Here is a 25,581-nt window from a genome sequence, read left to right on the forward strand (position 1 = left end):
ACCAGGAAGAGCTGAGGGCTAAATTCTGCTACAACCTCTGACCTACCTCTCACAGACATGGTAGTCGCCCCTAAGGCTGTAAAAAGCAGAGGAGGAGGAAGTCATCCCACTTAAAGCAGCATTACCTCCCAGGTACCTTCAGATAGGCAACGATGATAGGACCTGCCAGTTTACAACAGCTCTTTATTTTGCTCATATTATAAAACATCATCACTTTAGTTAAACAGTGTTCACCTGTTTCGCATCATGAGCTTTATTTTCTCCTTTATTATTAATATTAACAAATTAACTTTATTTTCCATCAGCAATACCGTAAAAACCCCAGTCTAACTGGACATATTTTTCAGTGATCCCCTGAAGCAAAAATCCTGGAGAATTTGAAGTAGATCTCTATATTGTATATACACGTAGTTTTTATATATACTTATATCAAAACTCACCATTTCTGTATATCTCTCATTTATCATGATCTTTCACTTAATAAATTATGTCAGCATTATGAAAATATGAACAACCATCTAGTTATTTTGCTGCTGTATAAGATATTTAATAATTGAACAGAGAACTGCAAAATTACATTAATGCAATGAAAAGTCAGGTACATGTTCATTTAAGAATTCCACATGGACTTTTCTTATTCCAAAACTTTTTCCACATTTTAGAAGTCCTTAAAAAGCTTCCAGTAACCTCTTTCTTTGATCACATACACACAAAAAGTTATGATGTGCATATGTGCATTATACATTACATACCATATGTAATTCTATATATATTTTTAAGCAAATATATGTAACATACTCTGAATATACATATTGTATGTAATATATATGTGTACAGAGAGAGAGATACCACAGGTGTGTCATTATGCATTTAGTCATACAGGTGTATGCATAAATATATATATTTATATGGTAAATTCTTCCTATGGGACTGTTGCACACAATGAGGAACCTGTGAGTAGTGCCAGGCTCCTTGGCTTGCCTTTAGAGTGTAATTCACAGAGACTTTTAGTAGGTTGAGCTGTTTATTTTTCATTTGGATTTGTAAAGGAAAGAACAGACCTCTTATGGAAAAATAAAAGATGGATATTCACTCAGATTAACAGCACAGATTATACATTCTTAAGTGAAACGTGTCCACCACAGAACCTTTGGGTTATGTTTTATTTTTTAGATAAATATTTACTTATTGAATGAGCTTCTATCACGACAACTCTTATTAAAACATTTTAGATTAATACTCTGCATATTAAAAATACATAATAAAATTCTGAAACTAGTCGCTGCTAAAATGTAGATCTTGGGACCTGCAAAGATCTGAAGTGTCTGCTTAAACTTACTTACCACTTGAGTAGGTCCCCTGAGGGCCTTTATTTTAAGTGCCTAAATATTTGCAGAATCGAGACCCTTTATTATTCAAACACTAAATCTGGGATCTCACACCTGGAAACATGTAGTGTGGTTGCAACCATGACTTATTCCCACCAAGGAGGATGTTACATTTTGCAGTAATACTCTGAGGGTGAGAGAGACTGACTTTAACTCCTGTATAAAAAGTCAAGGTGGCACTGACTCTTTAAACAGCAATGACTGCCAACAAATCTTCCCAAACACACTACATTTCATTTCCCAAGAAGGCAAACTTTGCGTTATTCATTAATAACTTATACAGATATATTTCAGGAGAAAAATATGTCTAACATAAAACCAACAGATAAGTATTTTTTAAAAATGAAATTTGAATTTTAAAATTGCATTGGGACTGAAACTGCATGCTTCACATTTCTCCCACAGCAATTTATTGGCAGCCACATTGTAAAACCCCAGAAAATAGGGGTCTGTGGTCTGACACAGCCTCATCTTATGCTGCTGGAGTACATCTCAGTAGAGAGACCACCAGATGCATTTCTGCACACAAGTTGCCAGAAATCCTACAGCTCATCCCTATGTGCTTGTTCTGCTGAAAGATGGTAAATTGATTTAAATTGTCAAAGTTAAAAAAAATTAAAAACAAAACAAACACAAACCCAAAACAAACAGAAAACAAAACAAAAAAAACAAACACCACCCAAAAAAAACAACCAACCAACCAAACGAAGAACCTCCACCAAAACTGGAACTTGTGCTTCTAGAATGCCCTGACCCAGTTTGCAAAGCACTTCCCCCCAGTCACCTGGCTTTGGCATCACTTCGCCTCCCTTATTGCATGCTGACCCATTCTGTGGCTGAAGTGTTAGCATGTATGTTGTATAAGTGTATTTTTAAAGAAAACTCTTAAAATACTTGGATTTCTGCAAGTTGGATTGGTGAATTTTCCTCATCTCTGGATTATTTCTTCTTGTAGGGTCTAATGCTACTTTGGTTGAACCCAATGGGGAAAGTCCCACTGATGTCAGTGATGCTGAAGGAGCTGTTTAAAGACCTATCCAGACAACCTCTTTGTGATTCCCTCTCTCACAGTAATTTTTAAAAATGTGCCCATTATCACCAACTGCCAATGTTAAAATTCACTCTTTTTTTTTTTTTTAATACAAACAACATTTACCACAAAAATATGAACAGAAAAGCCATCAACTTCTTTGCAGGTTATTACCTATTCGTATGACACAAAAGAAAAAATCATTTACAGTCACAAACTGTACATAGTATTCAGTGGGAGACAGTACATTTGTGATTTAGAGTAAAAAACTGATTGCTTCAGTGGCAATTAAAGTAATTATTGACGAGATATAAGACTTTAAAATCAAGAAAGGGTGATAATTTGGCTATAGAGACGATCATTGTAATATGCCTAACACAGAGGTTTGGATAGTAGAAAGGTGAGTAGAGGGGTCTGGGGAAGGAAAGACACCATCATGCAGAACAGCACTAGTTCTTGCTCAGTATACTCTTCAGGCTTCTCTCCACTGCTTCATCCAGTTCTTCTTCCAGCTCTTCCTTCTTGGACATGGCCAGTTTGGACTGATAATCTTTTACTATTTGGTCTATGTACGGTGCGCTCTGAGTCCCGTGCAGCATCAGTGTCCACTCCTTCAGCACACCCCTCTGGGGCTGGCTGCCCACAAACCCGATCTCCAGAGCCCAGGTGCCTCGGGGGTCTTCCCCCCAAGTGTGTGTGGTCATGAAAGGCCATTTGTCAAAACCCACCTTGGAGTCGTCGTCCCTGGGGCGCCGGCTCAGCAAGATGGACTTTGTTCCCATGGGCGAGGTCATGTTGATGTTGAGGTCGCCCCGCCGGGTGGAATTCACAGTTATAACTGCCTGGACGTGCTCAAGGTATCTCACAAAGTTTTCCTTCCCTTCACATGCATCAGTTGTCAGCGTGAGGACCAGCTTGCCGCTTGGTGGTATCTTTCTGTGGGTCAAAAAGACAATTAAGCAGATTAAAAAAGGACATACGTGGCATGAAATGGCTTATCCTAAAATTACTGGTGCCTCAAAGAAAATCTCCGTAATATTTTTCTTATTAATACATGGAAAAGTAAGGAGATAATAGTGGCAAACTTAGCCAGAAAGAAAACATTCTCTCTTTAGAAAATGATACCAAAACCTTAATTTGAAAATAATTACAAAATGTACACCTACACAAGGAGAGAAGCAATACAATTGAGAAGGACATACTGCTCTTTAGGAACTATTAACATAAAGTTAAATAAATGGCTTTATTTAACATTCCTATATTGAGTAATTGCATAATAATGTGCATATTCAGTAGAAGAACCGTGAGCAGTCAGTCATGTCAGACAGTCTCTTAAACGACAGCAGCAAATGGCTGTCTGGCGCCAGAGGAGCCAGTGGCATAGAATTTCAGTACAGTCACATTAAAGCCTACATCCTTGTTCTGCTTTGCAAACCAGCACAAATAGGGGATCCCAGCATCAGCTTATTTTTCTGTGAAGACTTTCATCCTAGAATGGCTCCTGTACAAGAGCACGTACAGCAGGGAAAGTAGTCTCATGTGTTTACTGAGTTGCCAAAGTGCTGCCTGGCCCAGGAGCTGGGGTAGGCAAGTGCCTTCTAAACCCCTTGTGGGCAGGACGCAACTGGCAATTACCCACTGCCTCAGAAACTGGCTGGCAAAATACAAAGGAAATGTAAAAATGCTCTGCATCTTCACCATCAGTGTTCTGTGAGCACTGTGATGATGTTCTCTGTCTAAAAGAAATAACCGAAAGACAAGAATTACTGCAATCATTAAAAGTGGGACTAAGTCACAAAAGACTCTGGTTACCTTGTCATTGCCATTGTCTTCCAGTGGCTTCTGCCTGACCTCGGTTCTGCAGTTAAATTGAGAGCCTTTTGGAAGGGTATTGACCACACTGTGGTAATGAACACCTTCTTTTCAAAAGAAATGAGCACCAGCTTTTTCCCTCTGCTAATAAAATACCACGTTCTTTAGAGACCAGTGAAAGCATTTTATTCAAGCCTAGCTTCCAGGAATTCTTTTCTTCTTGAGATGAGCTCCAGGTATTGTGGCTTAGTACAGCACTAATTAGCTCAGGCCAGTCTCTGTCCCTCTTTCATAGAGTATTGCCTTCTTGGGAGTACTTGCAGAGTAAAAAGTCATTCAGATTCAGGTCCTCAAGGCATTTAAACACTTACCTAAAATTGAAAAATCCATGTTGTTCTGAGTATTATGGATGCCCTGGAGCAGAGGCTGGTATAACATAAATATTGTACAGCAAAAATATTTGAGCATCTAATTATAACACCCCTGAGGTATTTACTTTGTGTGCCAAAGCACAAGAAAAATGCACTATATGCAGCCAGAGGTGAAGGATCATAATTTCACAGTTGCCATGTGCTTGCAGTTTCTCTGCCTGGGAAGCATCAATCTCGACTCCATCTAAATTCATGTTGTCTCACAGCCTTCTCACATAGTGGACAAAGCTCTGTGAAACACTGCTTCGTTCCCAGAGTTGTGATAAGTTTTATCTCCTCCAGTTAATGAGGAGGGACACCACAGTGTGAGTCTTTTCTACCCATCAACAACAAAACCCAAAGAAAGAAGAGCGGTGTGGTCCCACTCCATCTCTCTGCAATCAGCCTGACAGCTGCAGACAGCTTTTCTCTGCACCTTCTCAAGTGCTAAAGTTCTCTCAGTTCTCTGAAACACAGGAGAAAAGCCTTGCTCTGTTTCCTCCTTTCCTATTAATCAGGATCCAACACTCTCTGCTTCACTAGACTAATTACTGTGGTCCAGGTGAATTTTCCCAAAGAAACAAAAAGAACCAGGGGTGGTGGAAAAAGCCTGACACAAAGGAGAGGAAGGGGAGGTGGATTTTCCACAGCCTCACAGTGTGCAACTGCCTAATTTATAAATACATATAGATATATTATATTCACTTTTACATGGTGTAGTACCCAGTTAGAGATGCATAGGGGAGTTAACCTCCTTCCAGAAACACACTCCCATGTGCTCCTGTTCCTCAGCTAATGGACTGTGATGTCCTAAATCATCAGCCAGATCCCTCATCAGGAGAAGTTCCTACTGCTAACAAGAGTTTCTACTTTAAATACTGATTGCTTTCAGCACACTGTACATTCTAGGCTGTCAATTATTTCCTGGCCTTTTGCCTAATTGATAGTGATGATATGAAACACACCTCTGTATCAGCTACTCACCTACATACATCTACACTGTATCTGTATTTTGTGTACACAAATATCCATACTTAAATAAACATATGGAGAGCATATATAGAAAATATTACTCCAGTAAGACCAACTAAAAAAAATAACCCAATTATCCATGGCAGAAGTGCAGTGTAGTTTTCATTTCCAAGGAATCTCTGGAGATGCTGAGGCTTAATTAGCTTTTCTCACAGTGAAATTCTAAAAATGTAAATGTTGCACTTTGTGATGCTTATTATCTCCTGTCGGTGACATTTTTATTGGGGGACATAAATATTACTGCAGTGCTATTAACATATAGATTTCTCAGGCAAGTAGTGGGAGGGAGGGGGCACCCATACAGCCCACAGAAAGAGATGTTCTCTCCATCTCTAAGATGATCTCCATTTCAATAAATGGAGCTGCACTAAAACAAATGAGATTATTTGTCTGCACTTAATTATTAATAAACTAGAGATAGCTCAAAATTAGCTCTCTTCCTATTTTTTTTTTTTTTTAACCTGTGAGCATGCATAAGCCAGATAAATTAAAACTCAGACCTCAGCTGCAGATTCTTGGATCATGAAAATACAAACCCACCTGGAAGGCTGGAGACAAACTCACTCTTTGCCTGGTTGAGCTATGTGCCAGGGTGGCATACTGTTTTGTTTTCTTTTCCCCAATAGAATAATGATGCCTTCAAAAATGGCACTGAAAAGTCCAATTTCAAATTGTATAGGCATAAATTGGCCATTATTAGGTTAGTATTTCAATTACATAAATTAAACTACAGCTGTTGTAGTCAATTAGTATTAATTCATTCACTTGTTGAATCATTCACTTTAGCACATGAAGGTAAATCAGAAAATAATCTGACTATCTAGCCTGCAATTAGAGACTTGGAGAGCATAAACCAGGCACAATTAAATGCTGTAGTGTTCAAACTGAATCACTGGTACCTGTAGATGATTGTTTCAGTCTTCCGGAGATAAAACTGTCTGCTGGAAAATGTCACAATGAGATATGACCTGGCTCACAGATATTTCATATGGCAGCAGTTTATGTAATTTACACTGGCAGCCTCCCAGATTTTCACTTGGGGACAGGCTCTTTACTCACAGAAACTTTAGCACGAACACACCTGAGAGCACCCAGGAGAAATGGATGCTGCTTGTTAACACTACTGGCACTAGCAATGAGTATACAGATGTGCTGTAGAAAGTACTCCTAAAGCAAACCAGGAACCGAAAGATCATGTAGTTTTATCAACTACTGTTGATAAAAAGTGTTTTATCAATTTATTACTGGTAACATTAGGCTTCCTCGGGCCACGTCTTTGCCAACGTAACTGCGTGTGTGCGGTCCCCTAAACGCCTGGAAGAAGCCAAACACATCCACCAGACTATTCACTTACTCAGGTTCCTGTATTGACCCCCCAACACAATGGAATCTCTCAGGGACAGTCTTCCAGTCTTTTGCCATCTTGACCATTGCTCCGGCATCCAGGACACCATAACCAAACAAGTGGTTGAACTCCAGCCCGACGCCGTTCCTACGCCACCGATGAACCTCGTCGTGGAGCTGGTTCCTCTTGGAGGTGAGCACTGTCAGGTGCTGCATGTCCCTCCATGTCAGATCCAAGCTGTTGGAAGAGCAACATGGAAAACATACGGTACAGCAGATATCAGGGAAAGGCTGTGTGTTCTGAATAAGCCTCTTGGTGAAATCTGCTTCCATGAATAACAGTGAAATTGTATCTATACACATATCAATGACAAAGCTGCTGTTGATTTCAGTGGGAACGAGAATAGGTTTTAATTGTATAGTACTTCTCCAAAATATGTTCCCCAAAACTGCAAAATGATTTCTGATTGTCTCACTTCTTAAAAATAACTGGGTTTAACTATACATTATAGATCCACTGTTCAATTTTTAAGCTAATAAAATGAGTAGGATTTTATACCAGACTCCGACAAAATAAAAATAAAAAAAGATGATGACAAAATTTCACCTAACCTTCCATTTAAATCTTGCCCTCTTTGTCTTGCCTGCCACTCCTCCTTTTCCCACGGAGCTTCCAAGGTTCACCCTGAGGAGGCCCAGTCTGATGAAGCTGACAAGCTCTAATGATCCAGGTGTTAAAAATATCAGGATTCTGTGAATATGGGTATGTAGGCCGTGGGTGGCTGCAGGTTTGCATTATAAGGGACGGCAGAGGTTTGTCACCCATGATATACTAGCATGGGTGGATGCAGTCAAGTAACATTTGCCTACATTCAGTGGTCATTTTTCATCAGCAGCTCTTGTCTTCCTGGATGTTCAGTGATTATGATGACAGGAAGGGCACTTATAAGTTATTATTCTGGAAGCTTTAGAACTGACATTCTAATTCTACATAACTAAAGCTATTCCAGTTGGTTTATGATGAACTCTTTCAACATCACAATATGTCTGATTCAAACCATCAACCTAAAAGGATCTGCTTTTCAGCTTTCTGTGCCCCAAGTAATAAGCATGTGTGCATGCTGAATGTACACCAGAATAGCCAATTACTGTCATTTCCCCAAGGTGACACAAGAGAGCTGAAAAGCAGATATCACTTGCATCATTCTTACTGAAATCTTTTAAGAGCTCTCTACGTATCTTAAAGCTGTACTTCCCATTTCACAGGTTGGTCTGGTTTGAGAGACATGTCAGACGTGTGTCGTGTATGAGCTGACAGACATCCTGCAGGCAAGAACAGTCTGCATGGGAGATTGTCAGACATTCCCAGGAAGGCTAGTGCAGCTCATCCAGGGTAGTTCTGCACAGTACAATTTAATAGAGCCAGACTGGACGGAGATAGGAGACACTGACAGCTCCTTCTCTCCCCTGCTGCCTTCTCAGCAAACTCTGGTGCCAGCCAAGGGTATTAGTTTAATTCCTATTCATGATAATTTGGCAGAGTAATCCCAGTCTTTAGGGATAACTCATATGAAAAGGAATAATAATCATTACTGGGATATTTAGGTTCCAGTCCAGTTTAAACATGCAGTGGTCAGAAAATTCATTAAGCCTTTATATTTTTATGGCCATATTAATTTATTACATAGTGGCTGTCCCACTGAATGAGTTTGATAATAGAAGGAATGATCATCCAAAGTTAAACACTTGGCCTGTATTTTATGTGTATAAAACTGAAAAATGAGACTTGGCCCAAGTCATGCTCTAAGCACAACAATCATTGCTCTGCTAATGGTGTAAACTTGGCCTCCGCTGCCAAATCTTCATTATTTTGCTGTGTTGAAGGAAACTACAGGGCTCACTTCATGCCATGGTTACAGCAACTGAAGCTGTGAAACTGAGCAAATGTTGCCTCACTTCATGAAATAATTTAACACATAGTAAAAGGACGGCATAAGTTACTGTAAGGAAAACTTTTCTTAATCAATAGACAAGAAGATAATTATTCTGAAATATACGAGAGGGCTCCAGTTTTGTGAATAGCATGGAGATAGTAAACTGACAATGGATATTTATTCCTCCACATAACAGAGCAATTAGGTAACACAGAAGCAAACTATCAGTGATAGGTTGAGAAAACAAAGAAAACATTCCCCTCCACCACTGCCAAAAAATATTGTGGAACTGACTGTCACTTGATGACACAGGTGCCAAATGCAGACAACTTGGAAAAGAGTTAGGCAAATTTACAGAAGACCAATCTGCCTGTGGCTACTAAACAGGATAGTCTGACTGCTTTCTCTCCAAACCACTAAAGCTCTTGTTGAAAGATCACTCTTAATCCCTGTTTGCTGTCCCCTGCCTAAGAAACTCTCATTGTAGGCAGTACCAGATGAACTCCTGTCTGATACAAAAGGTTTATTCTTATGTTTTGTGGGCTGGGTATTTCACACAAATGGAGAAATGAAATAACCTCCAAACAGTGCAAGAAAAGACATGTCCCTGGAAGCAGCGGATGGTGAGGACACAGAGAGCGAGCCAGCCAGCCAGAATATATCTGCCATACAGCTCTGGCAAGACTGTTGTTCCATCTGTAAGTCACCAAGCACATCACTACTGCAGCAGGAAGCTCGTGAGCCACTCGCTCCAGCCCCACGCCACAGCCAGCCAAGTGAAATGCTGAACACCATTAAACAAACCGCAGGCCCTCTCCTCCCTAGAGCTCCCAAGGAATTTCCCAACAGCGTACTTTGCCTCCAGGGCCAGGGCGAACACTCCGGCTGCTTCAGGGGCAGCTGCAGATGTGCCCGAGTGGCGCAGGGTGCAGTTGCCGTACAAATCCGTCGTGGCCTGCAATGACATTAGATGTAATTAATGAAACGAGCTATTCCACTTTCCTTGCAGCTACAGACTCAGGAAAATGCAGAAAGAGGTGTTTATGCCCTTGCTCTTTAGATTAATTGTGTGTTTGAGCCCATGATCTGTTTTCTTCTTTAGAACAGCGTATCGATTTCAAACCACGGTGAGACACGGTTACAGAGGGTGTGAATGCAAGAGCAAGCCATGAGATAGTAAAACAATGTTAATTATCACTCATGAATTCATATAGATGGCATTTATTTCTTACAAAACACATTTTAACCAAAGACCTTAAATTCCTTTGCGTTGATGAGAGGGACTTGAAACTAGAATTGTTAACAGTATTGATCTCTTTAACATTTGTGTAACTCCAGAACCAACAGTAGTACCAGGCTGCTGTCTTCTATGCAGATTAGCCGCTAGAAGAGACCAGAAGAAAACCTTAGAAATACATTTTATGGCAATAATTACAAAGGTGCCACAAATCATCTTGGCTGATATCAGCACAGAGATGATATCAAGACAGATACCAATGCTTTTCTGTCTGCTACTCCACATGGGCATTTAGGATTGTACAATATGTCTTTGGGGTTTGAGATAGGGCCATGGAAAATGTATAACAGCTTTTGGCAAAAACTAACCTTAAGACACACCACCTGAATTTTCCACCCTGTGAATTGGACTATGTCTCAGCTGGTCTGCAGGTGCTGAAGAGCAGTGATCACTATGGTGGAATAGAATCCCAAATACACTGGAACAGAAACTGCCTGTCTTCCAGCTGTAGGTATGGCCCTGCAGGGGACTTCATTATGATGTTCAGCACTGCTCAACAGGAGGCTCTGGGTGATCTGAACCCCCAAGTGTCCTCTGTGAGTGACTAAATGTCTTTCTGCTCTGTGCTGCTCATATAGCAGAAGTCTGCCAGTACAAGTAAACAAGATCTCAGATGTTAACACTTTCAATTTACATTTTTACAGAGACCTTTTGTCACATTGTCCTCTGGGAAGAGGAACATTGAACTTCTAAATCTGGCTTCTGACAAAGGAAAGCACTGACTTTCCTTTGAAGGTCTAAGAGATGGAAGATCATTGCTGTTCTCAGTATTAATCCCACCTCTCTTCAGCTGACAGTTTTGGCACCATCACATAGTGCAGATGAGAAAATATCCATCTCAACAAAGAACCATCTGCTGCTCCAAAGCACACAGAGTTGTAATAGGTCATGGGAGCGCACAGAGACAGCAGCAACAGCACAATAATATCGGGACTCACCACACCAGCCTCTGGATTTCTCTTCCTGCCATTACTAAAGGTGGAGGCCAGGGTTGAAGAGCAGCTTTCATCGTACAGAGCTGTCCTTCCATCGTTTATGGCAGAATTGATGGAGATTGTCCACATGCTTGAGGCATAACCATCGCAGTTACAGTCGTCATAGCTGCCCCCGTCTCCAGAGGCCCAGACATAGATGCTGCCTTTGCCACCCCGGCCCTGTGAAGGGGGAAAATCGACCCTCTTGAGTCAAACTGCCAAGAGCAGCTACATTAAACTGCACATATAACTGTAAAGCTGTGTGTCTGTAAAGGAGAAAAATTGGCCCAATCAAAATATACATCAACCTTAAGCTGAAAATACATGGACTTATGCAGGTTATTAAATCCAGGTAACTGGCAGCCACAGCCAGTTCTGCAGCCTTGTGTACACGGAGCACTTCCATTTATCTCCTGGTTTGCTTCATGCCCTGAAGGCTCCTGTGCCAGGCACTAAGACATTTTATGGATTCATTAGCATTTATGTCAAGGTCTAAGTGCTATGAGGAAAGTGCTCCTTTAAAAGAGATACAGGTCATCTCACAGGCTGGGTTTGTAAGATCCAATTAGGTTCAGGTAATGGCTAGAAAGCTCTACTGGTACCTTTTTCTCTCAATAGATTATCCACACACACACACCCCCTGCCATCCCCCAAAGCTGTTTTTCTGACAAACCAGCTTCTAGTTTTAAGGAGCAAATAAAGTTATGAGACCATATAAATAATCTACAGAAAAATGGTTCAGCAATTACACTGAGATGGACAGGAGAGACTGAAGCTGAAGGGCAGCTATAAAGGCTTCCCATTAGTTAAAGGAAAGAAATCTGTATCGTCTCCAGAACTTCCAGATAGGTAGTGGATGAGAAGGGATCAACTCAGGTGCCTCTAATCTCATTCTCAGAAAGAGCTGTCTGAAGAGAGTCAGACCTGAAAAAGATCAGGGCAATTGAACCCAAAGCTCAGATCTCCCACTGATTCCAGCACAGCCATCATTTCTCTCTGTGTTTAGTCCAATGTAATCCAACATTTACTTCCAAGAGCACCAGAAGGGTGCAAGGCCTGAATTTAACATGCCGTTTATATGCATTGGGCAGAAGATTAAAAAATTTCTTCTGGCCCTCTGATTGCCCAGCATGGAATGGAAGTTAAAGAATATACAAGCTTAGTAACCTGCAACGGTATTTTAATAGGGAACCTTTTCTCTCAGGATTTTAAATCAAATCTGAGCTCCCAGCAGTAGCTTCTATTTTTCATTGCACCCCACTGAATAGAGCAACCTCATTATTTCAAGCATGTTAGTGAGTTGCATTACAATCCACTGAAGTGCACAGCAGGTTTGCTGCCACTGGGGTATATAACGTCTCAGGACATAGATTTTCACAATAAAGATAATGACTATGGAAAAGCTCACTGAAACCCATCTAAGAACTCCCACGAAGACCTGAGATCAGTCATTTGAGTTTCAAGGGAGGATGATACCGTTGCAAAAATATATCCTTTAGTAACAAAATCATTCCAGCAATTTATTAAAAAAAAGAGAAAAAAAAATCAGCATAACAAGATCAGTTATGTCTTTTTTTGCCTTTGACTTTTTCCATATCCCACCTTGTGCTCTGACTGGTATTAACCTACAGGGCCCACACCTGGCCTTTGAATCGTCTTCAGAGGCTACACCCTAAGCTTGCCACCACCATGCCCATATACACCACCACACCACTTTGCAATCATCTGCCTGCTTTGGACAGTCTCTGTCCCAAAAAAACCAAGCAGCAGTCCAATGCAGAAGGCAGGAGGCTGCTGGTGGCAGGAGTAGGAATTTGTCATGTATAGATCTGTTCTTAACCAACCTTTTCCTTCCAGTGGTTTTATAGGGAGTAAAACCACTTCAGTTTCATGCGAGAAATTCATCAAAGTTGCTAACAAAAAGTTAACCTCTGCAGTGTCCAGCACAGAGAAACAAACTTAGCTCTGCTCAGTTGTTCTGTGCTGCTAAGTGTTTTACCCCATGGATGGGATTTGTGACAGAATGGCTGAAAAAGGGTGTAGCAAACACTTCTCAATACTCTAATTTCAACTGCCTTTCCTTCCTAGCCAGGACTGGAAAGAGGAACAAACACTACTGGAATAAACTGTTAGCAGCCCAAGTGCATTATTTCTTATATGTCCCACAGCCAGAGCTGCAGCAGTGGGACAGTTTGCACAGTGTCCTCAGGCATCATGTAACTTCCCAGGCGGAAATCTATGGCTTCAGGGGAAGTGAATTTTCAGTTCTCTGGATGGTAGTAGTCTAAACTGATCTAGTCCTGACCTAGAGGGTGGAATCCCTGCTCCCAGACAGGGCAAAGGGTTGGAACTAGACGGCCTTCATGGCCCCTTCCAACCCAAATCATTCTATGCTGAAACGGAAAATAAAACCCATTTGGGTCAACTGAGTGTCATATTTAAAGCAAACCGAAAACTCCTATTTGCATCTCAACCTTATGTGAACCTAAAAAGCTTCAGAGGTGTCACTCAGGCTGCTGTACCTTTGGACCAAAAATAGGATGGAAGAAGGCAGTAGTAAAATAGACTATAAACACCAGGGGGATCCTAAAGGAAGAGTCAGGAAAGAGAGAGAACACCAGCAAGACAGTGAGGTACATTTTAGAGTATCTTTCCTTCAGAATCCTGTACAAACCTGATCATTTCCCTCAAAAGTGATGCAAACCTGGCACTCGCCATTCTAAGACACCTGAAGGTGTCAGAGCTGAAAATGGATCTTGGTGCATTTAGCTCCAGAGAGGCCCACCTCCCAATTTAGGCTAAACCAGAATCAAATCTCAGGCAAAGTTGCATGCTTGGTAACTCATAGACAGCTCCTGAGAAACTCTCTTTGAGAAAACAGCAGGTTTTCTATTTCCAGTGTCCCTCGTGGGATGTTGTGCTACCAGCAAAAAATATCCCTGAGAAATTTTCTTACCCCTTTTCTTATCTTCCACGAGTGCATAATCCCAGAAAGACTTCTTTACTGAACTACCTTGCAAAAGTGAGCTGACAGGGGACTACAGTCTGTTTCACTTTATGTAACCTGAGGCATATCTTGAACTAATTTTTTTCCCCTTATTACTGGTGTTCATTCATCATGCTTGCTGGGCTAGTGCCTGAGTCAGTGTCTCCCGAAGTTTTAAGTGCTGGATCACACTTTCCAGAGAAAAATGGGTGGTATTTGACAAATAAATCTCCTCCAGCTTCCCTTAACTTTCCCAACAAGGCTGGCAAGCTCCCATGTGAGTAACAGCAAGGCCTCTAGCATGACACAGCCTCTGCAGTGGCTCCTACAGCATGTTTCTCATGCCCTTTGGCTTTGGCCTAATCCTTCAGTCACAGATCAGGATTAACAGTTTCCAACCAATAGAACAAAGAACCTTGAAAAGCCCTGAAAAGCCAAGTACCAGGGAAGGACAGAATCAGGACACCAGCAGGCAGGTGAGAGCAGGATAAGAAGGAAAAAAAGCAGCACCTGACTACAAAGAGGTATTATTTTAGGTGCAGTGACATTTCAGGATAAGGATGGCCAAATGGTTTGCTGACGTTTATGGACTACTTCTGTGGAAGCAAGTGCAGATGGAGCACATTTGAAAAAAAAACATGAAAAATTTCAGAACTGAAAACTGCTTTCTGTAACAAATTCAAAGCACATATTATTTTATAAGCATCTTTCTTTTTACATGAAATATGATAGCTATTTTGTGGTTCTTCCTCCTAAAAAAACCAGAAGTGTTTCAGCACCTTCTATATAATTTAATAGCAATTTATTACCCTTTTGCCTGCTATGGTAAGAGATAGGCTGGTTTTCCAGTAAAAGCAAAAAATTATACAGCTTCTTCATGTTTTTGTCATGGGTCCTACTGACTTACGAATAGGACTCAGTTAGTTTCCCTCCTCTGTTAATGTTGACTGTATTTTCCTCTGAAAAGAGCACTCCTTTCTCTTCGTGACTGAATTATTTGAAAATCCTTACGTGTTTTGCAACTAAAAACTGCATCCTTCAGTATAGATTGCTCATTAATGCAGGAAGTGTAGTTTGCAGCCCAGGCAGGCAACACAAACCATCATCGTGTCCCCAGGCTGGGACACACCAAGACAAGGACAGACTGAAAAGAGCTGTGGGACCATTTTCCTGCTGCCATGACCTGATGAGGAGCATTGTATGGGGCTCCCAAGACTTCCAGGAGACTACACAGAGACCTTGCTCTGCCTTGGTCTCCCCACACCTCCTGTGCACCATCAGTCTGACTACTGGAGCCAGCTGGATTCAGTGAGTCCTTGACATCCCTGAACTGCTGCTCGTTTTTTGCACTCACAGATTTTTCTGGAGCCTTCCTGCATCCTTGACATAAGCTCTTGCTCTCCTGGCTCCTCCAGCTGCCAGGCTGATTTGCCCAGAGCAATCTTGTAGCCTGTGACTTCCCTGGATCCCTTTCCTATACTCATTTCTTGGGCACTGTCAAAACCTAAAGCAAAATCTGCCTGAGACCAGCCAAGCAATCTCAATTTCACCTCACAGACACCGGAGTTTTAAGCAGGAAACATATTTGGACAGCCGAAGTTTGCCACCACAGAGGTCCAGGGGAATAAGCTCAGCTGAATGCCTCAGCACTTCGCCCACATCCAGCCCCTTCTGAAAGCCTGGAGCTGCTGAACTGCGTCCCTGGAAAAGCCCAGGATGCCTGGTCTGCCTAGCACAGCCACAGGTCATAGAGTTCAGCCCAGAAGAAATAGCAGCTGGGTTATCCTCCTCAAATTCACCACTGCTGAAGGCTGTGTCCCTTCTCTGCTGTCCTGTCTAACCTTCTGGCATTCAGTGGAGGAGGAAAGGTTGTTTTGGCAGGAGCAAGAACTCAGCTCAACAGCTGGCTGCTGTGCAGAGGATAACTGTCACTTGGAACCATGTTTCAGTCACGCTTCTCCTGTTTTTGTCCCTTTCACATTTTGCTGTCTTCAATAACTGGCTGCAGTTCCTCCTAATGGATTTCTGAAACTATTTGGGTCAAGTAATAATCACCCAAGTCCAAAAGACTGTTGCATATGAGATTCTCAAAAAACTAAGCCCTATAATTTGTAAACCCTAACAAAAGGCTTTATGTAACTTATTTTAGACTTGATCACAGAAGAGTGCTGAACTCATATCCACCAGCCTACAATTAATTGCATAATTGTCAATACCTCCTTTAGCTTAAAATAATACTTGAGCCATTTTGTACATCTAAATTATTGTTGAAATTGGATGGACTTCTCTTGGCCAAGAGAAATGAATGGAAAATTACACTTGTGCTGAAAAGAGGCAGCATTAGGCTTCAATTAGGGTTCAGTCTAGCAGGGAAATGGGGAGGGAACTTTGAAAATGCTGAGGCAAACCCTTTTAATTAGCCATTCTTTTTTTGTTGGATGCTGGGCTGCATACCACAAGTAATAATGCATTTATTCTAGTCCAACAATTTCACAGGCCTAATTCTGGTATCAATAATATTTGAAAAAAAAAAAACAACTCATCCTCTTAGTATTTCTGAGCTAAACTGTCATTGATAAAGAGACTAAACACCCAATTTACTTTCTACCAATGACAAAGCTGGCTTCCCCACCCAGAGCTCCCAATTGGTGTGATAAACTCTGTCCTCACAGCTTCACCTGTGGCTCTGCCTGTTCAAAGGTTCCCAGCTTACAGAATCAGCCTTGCTGGGAGACTAAAGCACATATCTGCTGAGGTGTGGCACAGAAATTAGGCAAAGAACCACTCCTGGAGTCAGAGTGAGACAGCAAAATCTAAATTTTGAGGCTACATTACTGTCATGCCACCTTAGAAAACAGTAATTTACCTGCCAGTGAAGAAAATATTTATATTTGGAGCTTACAAATATTGCCACACTGGCCCAACCTATTGATGCAGCAGCCTTCTGCTCTTCATGTGACAGTCATCTGAGTCTTTGTGAAGGGCAATATTTAATCTTGTCACAGGCCCATACAAAGCCCAAACCCACAACAGCCAAGGTCCTCAGCTGACCAGGGCATCCCTGAGGAAGCCAGTCTCACAAAAGACATCAGTGGGGGTTGAGATTAGTCCCAACCTGTCCTAAGAGGCACATGTCCATTCCCTGAGCTGTGGCAGGAGAGCAAACTGCCACAGGCTGATGTGTCCAAACCTGGGTCAGGTACTCAGTCAGAAGTCCACGCATCCTGTCCCCAGGCTGGAAAAGCTGGTCATGCTGTTTTACAAAAGCCTGAAAGCACCCTTGTCAAATGAACTGGGTTCGGAATTCAAAAAAGATGCAACGTACTCATGTGGGGTTTTAATAAGGTTTGATTTTATCTTACATAAATAAGACAAGGCATGGAATTATAATGCATATTTCAGACATGATGGCAATATAATGGTAAAGGGCTCCCAAGCTGTAAAGAGGCTTGTTGGGCTCACTCAGAAATGGAGTAATCAGATGGTTCCCAGATCATAAGCTAATTTCCATGTCCTCATTTGGCTGCTGAGCAAATAAAATGATGTTAGAGATATCTAACTGCTTATACTTCATTAACGTGCCATCTTCAGCATATTTTAAAGTACAATAACACAATGTCTGTGCCCTTGGAGAGAGGCAAATTAGAAAAATTTCCTTTCATTTTTAACAATGTCCTTTCTTCTTTCATTGGGAGTCCAATTACAAAACCATGATGAGATTATAAATTCTGAATACTGCTCCCCTGGCAATTTGTACTTGGGCAGCATTTTCTTAGGTAGAACCATATGATGGAAGCAATAATGTTTTCACCAGCACAAGCACGAATGGATTATGTCTTATATATTCTGGCTGAGCCAGTGAAGTCTCAAGGAATTAATTCTGTCCATGAGCAATCCCTCACAACCTACTAATATAAAAGCCTCCATCATAAAAATTCAATAGATAGAAACCAGCTTAGCTGATTATTTCTTTTTATTGCCTTAAATTCCAATAACTGAAGCTGGAAAGAACCGGGCTCACAAAATGGCAAATAAGAAATGTTTACTGGACACTGCATTAAAGACAGGATGTACCATAAAACATGAGTGGAATTAGTTCTTGACCTGAGTTGTCTTTTCTTGTTTAAGATGACTGATGATACAATTCTGGATGCAAAGAACCAACAATCAAAAAGTCTGTGTTTAAGAGAGATGTGCTGTCACAGGATTTCCATCTACCATCCCCTACCTCCCTCTCAAAGCTGTCCAGTCCCAAAGTGGGTAAGCACAACTCAGACAAGGGATATGTAAACTACACAGCATTGCTTTGTCCAGTCATACTATACATACAGTGAGTGCAAGGCTCCCTCATTAGGCAGGTACTGGATACTCATAAGGTGCAACTTAGTCTTTAAAAACTACAACTTTAAACAAGTTGTATTAGGTCTTTCTCAATTACATTTCAAATACATTTTTTATAGCAGCTGAAATGTGCATTAGGTGAGGGTGTTCATCTGTGTCAGACCAGTGCCAGTAACTGCCAAACTCTTGTGGACATTTGTGTGCAAGAAATTCTTTCAATCCCTATTCTCAAGCACCTGCTAATTCAGCTGTGAGCTCATCTATCTTTGCAGTTCAACTACCACTACTCAGTGATCCAGTCAAGCTGGACTCTTGCCCCTGAACTAAAACCATGAGATAGCAAAGTGAAGCCGGATTGCAACAAAAAAATGACTGGGATTGTGTCTTATTAACAAAAAGCAGCTTGAGTCCCTTTCCCAAGACCTTCTGATTACCTGTGTTATGCTGAAACCAAGTCCATGCACACACCACCCCTCTTGTGTTCAGCCTTAGAAATGCAGTAATTAAAAGAACCCATAAAGGAGTTGCCAGTGTGAGGGGCAGATTTTGCTCTCCTTAATTATTCTATTTTAGTGCTGCCTCTATTCATGCTATTTACCTTCCAAGCAAACAGAACACCAAAGTGAAGGCATGACTAAGACAGAAGGCAAGAATGAGCTTAACACATGCCAAGAATGGGTAATGGAAGTGGAAAGGTATGAAAATGGAATCAGAGAATAATCTGGGTTGGTAGGGACCTTTTAAAGGTCATCTAGTCCAACCTGCCTTGCACTGAGCAGGGACGTCTTCAACTGGAAGGAGATATATCAGATACAGAACATATGTCAGCTTCAAGCCACAAAACGAGACTTATGAACAAGAAGTTTCTGCAATTTTCATCATCTTGTTATCAGGTGACTAGTTACCCCCACATCTCAGCAGCTCTGGAAGAAGGACTTCTAAAGGACATGACAGTGGAATGGAGTTTGGGGGCAGGATTAAAGTCTTGTCAGTGAGTTTCTCCCAAGTGTGGTGGCAACAAGGTAAATGTTATATCTGTGTTTGTCAGCTCAGTTAACTGCATATTCCCTGTAAGAATTTTGTACCATTCCTACTTACTGATTTTTAGTTTATTGCATTAGCAGCAAGGATATTAATCTTGTTCCATGAAAGAGATCTTACATTGTCTTCTAGGACATTTGGAAGCATTGCTTTTAGTTTAAGAACACATTTTTATTCTCAGCATGTTGCTTCCTCCCTGCCAATATTTCAGCTTCATCATTAATTTGTGAACCATCACTGTGGTGAGAATCAGCTCTAGGCTGATAAGAAAAATTCCTACATTTATTTGTCTCAGCTTATAAAAGATCCTTTTTAATAAACAGGAGGGTTACTTTGAAAAACGATCATAAATTAGATTTACATTTGTACAGTCAATAGAGAATTTGATGCATATATTATAGACCTAAACTAGGTAAAAGGGTATTATATCAAAGGCTTGTTAGTCTTCCTTTGCATGCAGGGAAGTCTGCAGTGTGTTTTTCAAAGAACCAGGGAGATTACCCAGCATCCACTGACAGCTTGAGGTATCTCTAGAAAATCTGGCACTCCACAAAAGGAGATCAGAACAAACCATTCCCCCTAAAAAAACATTCTATGACAGGAAATGTAATGAGCAAAATAAGAGTAGATAAAGCTGTGATCACAATGCAAAGTGAGTTATTTGGGGTAAGGCTGTCTCTTCTTTTGTGCAGGGATTGCCAGGAGATAGGTGGGTTACTACCACTACAAGATGAAGTGTAATTGTCCCTGGACAACATCACTTTTCTTAGGTAGAATCCTGTATCATTCCTTCTAATTCTGCAAGGGCTGACAGAACTGGTTTCCTAATGCAGGCTCTCCTGTTGATTTTATGTCTTCTGACAAAGTATGACGGTAACTCTTGCCAGAGCACAGCTCACCGTCACTGTTCCCTCTCCTTCCCAAGCCTTCAACCCAAGTGATCTCAGGGCCCCTTCTGATCTTAATATTGCAAATTATTTCTTGAAGAGAATCACAAACATTCCTGAGGGCAAGGCATTAAAAAATTAATATGCCCAAACACTCCAGGTATGGGACTACAACCAGTCAATGAAACAGAAAAGAAAAATCCCTTCTCCAATACTTAACATTCCAAGAGGTTAATTCCAGTGTAACTCCACAAACTAAAGCATTCGGTGACACGACAGCAATTTAATTGAAAGATCTTTTACATACCAAACTATAAAAAACCCCATGAATACAATTTAAAATCTGCTTTTCTTGGAGGGTAAAATATTCTATTCAGTTCAGTTTGCATTCCTCTACCAGGATTATTTGTGCCTTTTCTGCTACTTTTAGACAAGTTCTGCATGGGAGGAAAACAACACAAAAATTATATGGAAATTTTTCTATTTTCAGAATTTCTGTCTGCTCCAATTTCTGTCTACTAACCAATGTTAGTAGAAGAAAAACCAAGCAACTAAAACATCGAGGTGTTGCTAAAAACTGCCACATACCTAAGAAAGATCCTCCTCAAGACCAAAGTATTTAAGGGCATCTTTATGGAAACACTAGATAAATAAAAGGAAGTCACAAGAAGAAACACAGCTAGTGTAAGATGACTTCAGAGGGATTCTGAGCTCATCAGAGGTTTGTAGAGTTTATACTACAAAACTGAGCAAACTCAGGAGGAATTTGTGACAAGTCTTCCTGTGGTATTGCAGTATTTTGTCAATTTTATGGGCAGGAGCATGAGGATGACTGTAATCCCTCTGTTCTAGGCAAAACATTTGGGGCTCAGGATTTGAGAAAACTTTAGAAGCTTCACTACTTACCACAGCAGTAGATTTAATTATCATGTCACAAAACCTGGCAAACTGAATGTGCTGCTAATAACGAGGTGGTGATGAAGAGTGGGAGAAACTGGCACAAGTAAGAGGACAAAGTAATTTGGATGGGAAAATGAGTAATTGTGGAGCTCCCACACAAAACCACCCCAGATGTTCTGGGGAATTTCAGATCTTGTCAATATGGAAAGCCATCTATAATCAACCAAGGGGAGGAGGCTCATTCCCTTCATCACCAGGAGCAGCTGTGGTTGATCTGGCTGCGTGACACAGAAGAGATGCAGATAAAGCCATGCAAGGTTGCTTGGTTTGTTTTGGGCTGATCTACTTTCTTTTTGAGTTCTGGTAACCATGTTCCCCAACTTTCTAATAGTTTACATATTAAACAGATTGCAGGATGATATTGAATGTCTTTTGCAAAGGCCACAGACTGCTCCTAGAAGGAGTTGGAAAGGTGGGAATAAACAAGGAGGCTCCTGCTACTGGGAAATTATACTACTCCTTGGACATCTAAACAGCTGTAGCTCAATCAAGCTATTATAATGACCTTATATGAGTGACCTGAAAGACTTTCCAAATCCAAAACAACAATTAAATTGGTAACACACCAAAACAGACAATGTGGCATCAGCAGCACAGCTGGCATGTTTCAACATGGGAAATATTTACAGGATCAGGCTCTTCCTTTTTGACTATGTTGGCATATGAAAAGCATATGTAAGCAGACTGGAGATAAACACAGTATGCTGAAACTATAAAATAAAAGTAGTGCTAAAATATTGCCAAAATACTGCAGAAAGAACACCAATTAACATTGGAATATGCTGAAGGCCAGAATAATTTACACAACTGCACTGTGTTCCCAAGTCACTGGTTTCAGTGTGAGCCCGTACACACCACTCTGCCCCAGTACCCAGATTATTAATAAGACTGTTACCTTGTTCACACCATCTGCCATGGCTTGCAGTGTTAGCTCTCGAGGTCCATCCACAGTCTTCCCATTATCAGTTGGTCCCCAGCTGGCACTATATATATCTATGACTTGAGGCATATGACTGATGGAGGAAGCCTCAATAATGTCTGTCATAAACGGCTGGTCGAGCATTCGAATACCTGTAGATTTAATCAACATAAACATGAATTATGCATTACCCAGCACGGGATGAAATCTCAGCACCTGCAGAAGGCCCCTGGTTATACAGGTATTTTAATTCACTGGCAGTTTCACTCACTCAGTAATTCCACCATCGACATTCCCATTTCACCAGGGTGTGCTTACCCAGCAGGATGCCAGCATTAAACACCCAGCCACAGCAAGGCAGCGTGGCCCAGAAAGAGAAAGCACTCTATTGTTAGCTTTTTCATTACACAGTATTTTCCATCTGCTACTGGAGAACACTTTAAAAATACTCGTATTTGGCAATCTCAGAAATTTGTAGCATTTAAATAATATTAATGGCATGTAAAGTAGTATTTTGTAACAGCTAGGGAAAAAGAGTAAGGCCACCCTCATCTAATTAATACTCAGTTTTGTGTTGACAGGTCATTTGTTTTTCAAGTAGTTTTTCTATTTATTTTGGTGGCTCTCCAGCATTTAATCAGAAGAGGGAAACACACTACACAGCAATTTCCTGGAAAAAAATCATTGTGTCAACATGCAGATGCAATAGCAAAATATGGCCAGTATTTGGAGGAAAAAAGCAAACTAAAACCTGCTTCCTTTAACCCACACTGCAGTAGGAGTTAAGAGCTTAAATGGTACAATCCTAGGACATGTCAACTTCATAAAACCTCAAAGTGTTGGCTCTAAGCAAGCCAGAGTGTGACAGACAGCAGTGCAAGCCCTTACATCCATGATGCCCCACACATAGGACAGGTTCACTGAGAGCCAACCTGTTGGTGGCCTCTGGGTGAGACCTGAGTAACCAGGGATTCATTCCAACTTTCATTTCTAGCCCTGAGTTGAAGTTCAGTTTTCCCCAACAGTTTAGGACACAGATGGGACATAAATCAGTAGCACAGAGCCAAATAGTGTGAATGGTGGTGAGGATCCTGATTTAGAAACCAGTGGTTTTACTACATTCAATACAAGCCCCGTGTGCCAAATATGAGGCTGGAAAAAAGTGGTATAATATTCAAGTAGAAAACAGACCCAAGTTGCATATTCCTGATCTACTATTTCAAGCTAGAAAGGATGAAGTCAAATTCAATGATTGAGAAATCCCTTCATGTACTTGTAAAATGCAGATCTGCACTGAAACCACAGAATTAATTATTGACCCTGGGGAGGTGAGGAAACAACAGAAGAAACCAAGCCATCTCCAGGGCAAAAAAAGAGGTAGAAGAGGAAAAACAAGAGGAAAAACTCCAGATCCTTGGCTACCAGCTCCCAGTTCCACTTGCAAATAGACTGAACCATGACAGCAGCAGACTCTCAACTCGCCTGGACTTCCACATCCCCATGGACCACACGGTGGTGCTGCAGGTGCACACTGTTCTCAGACAGGGAAGGGTGGCTGGCACTTCCAAAATCCTGTGGGGATTTTGCTATGAGGTGGGGAAGTACAGAAGATTATTTGTAGGCTGTTGCTCACCAGAGAAAGTCTTCACTTCTCGATTTTTAAGCATCCAGCTGGAAGCTGTAGAGTTAGATGAATAATACAGACAATGTCCAGCCAAAATCCCACACCTCAATTCACATTCCTCTAATGGTAGCTATTGCCAGAATGTAAATTTTGTGGAATGTCCCATCCCTGAAGGGGATGTTACCATTACTGAAGAAAGGAGACCTGCACTAGACAGGTCTGGCCAGTTACTAACTCTCAGTGATATTTCTTGGGTAACAGCTCAGCAAACATTGCTCGGTGCCCTTCCTATAGCAGAGATTCAGCTTTTGATTGTGTAGGTGACAGATGAAATGTAGCCTTCCCCAGGTTCTTCTGATACTTCAGTGAAACAGGAACTGGCCAAGTAGAGCAGAGCTGTCCATGCACACATGTTGTGAACCATCCCCAGGGAGCAACAGATGCATCCACACTGGTGTCCTGGTGTGGGTCAGGGGAATTTAAGTGAAATTCATGAGCTTTTATTTCTGCTTGTCGTGGCTCATTTCTCAACATGGAACAGTCTTAGGGTAGGAAAACTGGATTTCTTCAGATTAAACTAAATTGACACGTGGTGTCCAACAGCCTAACTCACTCCAAGCACTGTGTTCAGTCTATCTGCACAGAAAAGAGCCTGTTAGAAGTAAAAATACCCAACACACCCAAGGTGTGAATGCTGGGTACCACCCATTTCATCCTCTGCATCTGCTCCTACCATTTTGCATCACTGTTAAAAAACAGAGGAAACCAATGACCAAAGAGATTTATAGCACTGCAGGCCCTGCCCTGTGAGAGCCTAAAGAGCAAGAGCAGCATGAGATTTGCCTTTTCAAATACTTTCTGAGGGCAGCAGGAATTTATACTTTACCTTCTGCAAAATGAGATTTGCCACAAATGATTCTGTCGCTATGCAGGGAGGAAGCACTGAAAATCAGTGCATGAACAGGAACTGGCACATGAAGGAGCAGAGCTGTTCCTCTGCAAAGTTATTAAAGAGGCAATTAAAGAGGCCCTTGATTGAAAAGGCATAGCCATGGAGAATTCCTCTCCCCGGCTGCTGTGAAAAGCAATAAACACACGGCCCAGTGCCAACCTGCAGTCCTGTCCTGGGCAATGCTCCCTGTCTCTGCAGAAGAAGTTCTGCCTGAGGCACAGCGACCCTTTACCCCTTGGATTGCTACCATACCTGCAACCTTGGAGTTGTAGGCGACTCCCACGCCGCAGATGTTGTTGTTGGCAGCAGCAGACACCTCTCCTGCACACCTTGTCCCATGGCTGCGAAAGGGAAGACAGAGAGACCCACGTCAATCCCAGCTGATGCACGCGCTGAATGGAGCTGGATCACCAAGAGCTTGTTTTGCCTCAGTTGGCTCCCAGTGCTGCAGAGGAAAACCATTCCACGGCAAACTGCTGAGCGCTGTACTCGGATACCTGGATGAGCTCATTCCTTCCTGAAGCAGGAGGTATCCAGCTTCCCCTCTGCATACTAACGCTGCACTTCATTGCAGAGTTATTCAGACCTTTTCTCTTCAACTCTGTCAGAGAGGTTCTGCCTCGCTACCAAATATTAGTCAGTAGGAAACA

At 41.5% G+C, this 25,581-nt stretch overlaps 2 protein-coding genes across 3 annotated transcripts in view; both read right to left on the minus strand.

The window, feature by feature from the left end:
• MACROD2 (mono-ADP ribosylhydrolase 2) overlaps window positions 1–25,581 on the minus strand; it is a 1,470,694-nt gene that overhangs the window by 212,751 nt on the left and 1,232,362 nt on the right. The window lies entirely within an intron of this gene.
• Window positions 164–25,581, minus strand: part of PCSK2 (proprotein convertase subtilisin/kexin type 2) — a 100,221-nt gene continuing 74,803 nt past the window's right edge. For both annotated transcript variants that reach the window (XM_050314967.1, XM_050314968.1), the window contains exons 7-12: window positions 25,184–25,272; window positions 22,332–22,507; window positions 11,186–11,401; window positions 9,805–9,905; window positions 7,027–7,254; window positions 164–3,354 (exon numbers count right to left, since the gene is read on the minus strand). In XM_050314967.1, coding sequence (XP_050170924.1) covers window positions 2,868–3,354; window positions 7,027–7,254; window positions 9,805–9,905; window positions 11,186–11,401; window positions 22,332–22,507; window positions 25,184–25,272 — 1,297 coding nt within the window. In that variant the 3' untranslated portion in view covers window positions 164–2,867. The remainder of the gene's footprint in view (window positions 3,355–7,026; window positions 7,255–9,804; window positions 9,906–11,185; window positions 11,402–22,331; window positions 22,508–25,183; window positions 25,273–25,581) is intronic.

This window comes from Myiozetetes cayanensis, unplaced genomic scaffold, assembly GCF_022539395.1.
Source record: "Myiozetetes cayanensis isolate MyiCay16 unplaced genomic scaffold, myiCay2020 scf2-11, whole genome shotgun sequence".
NCBI classification, from domain to species: Eukaryota; Metazoa; Chordata; class Aves; order Passeriformes; family Tyrannidae; genus Myiozetetes; species Myiozetetes cayanensis.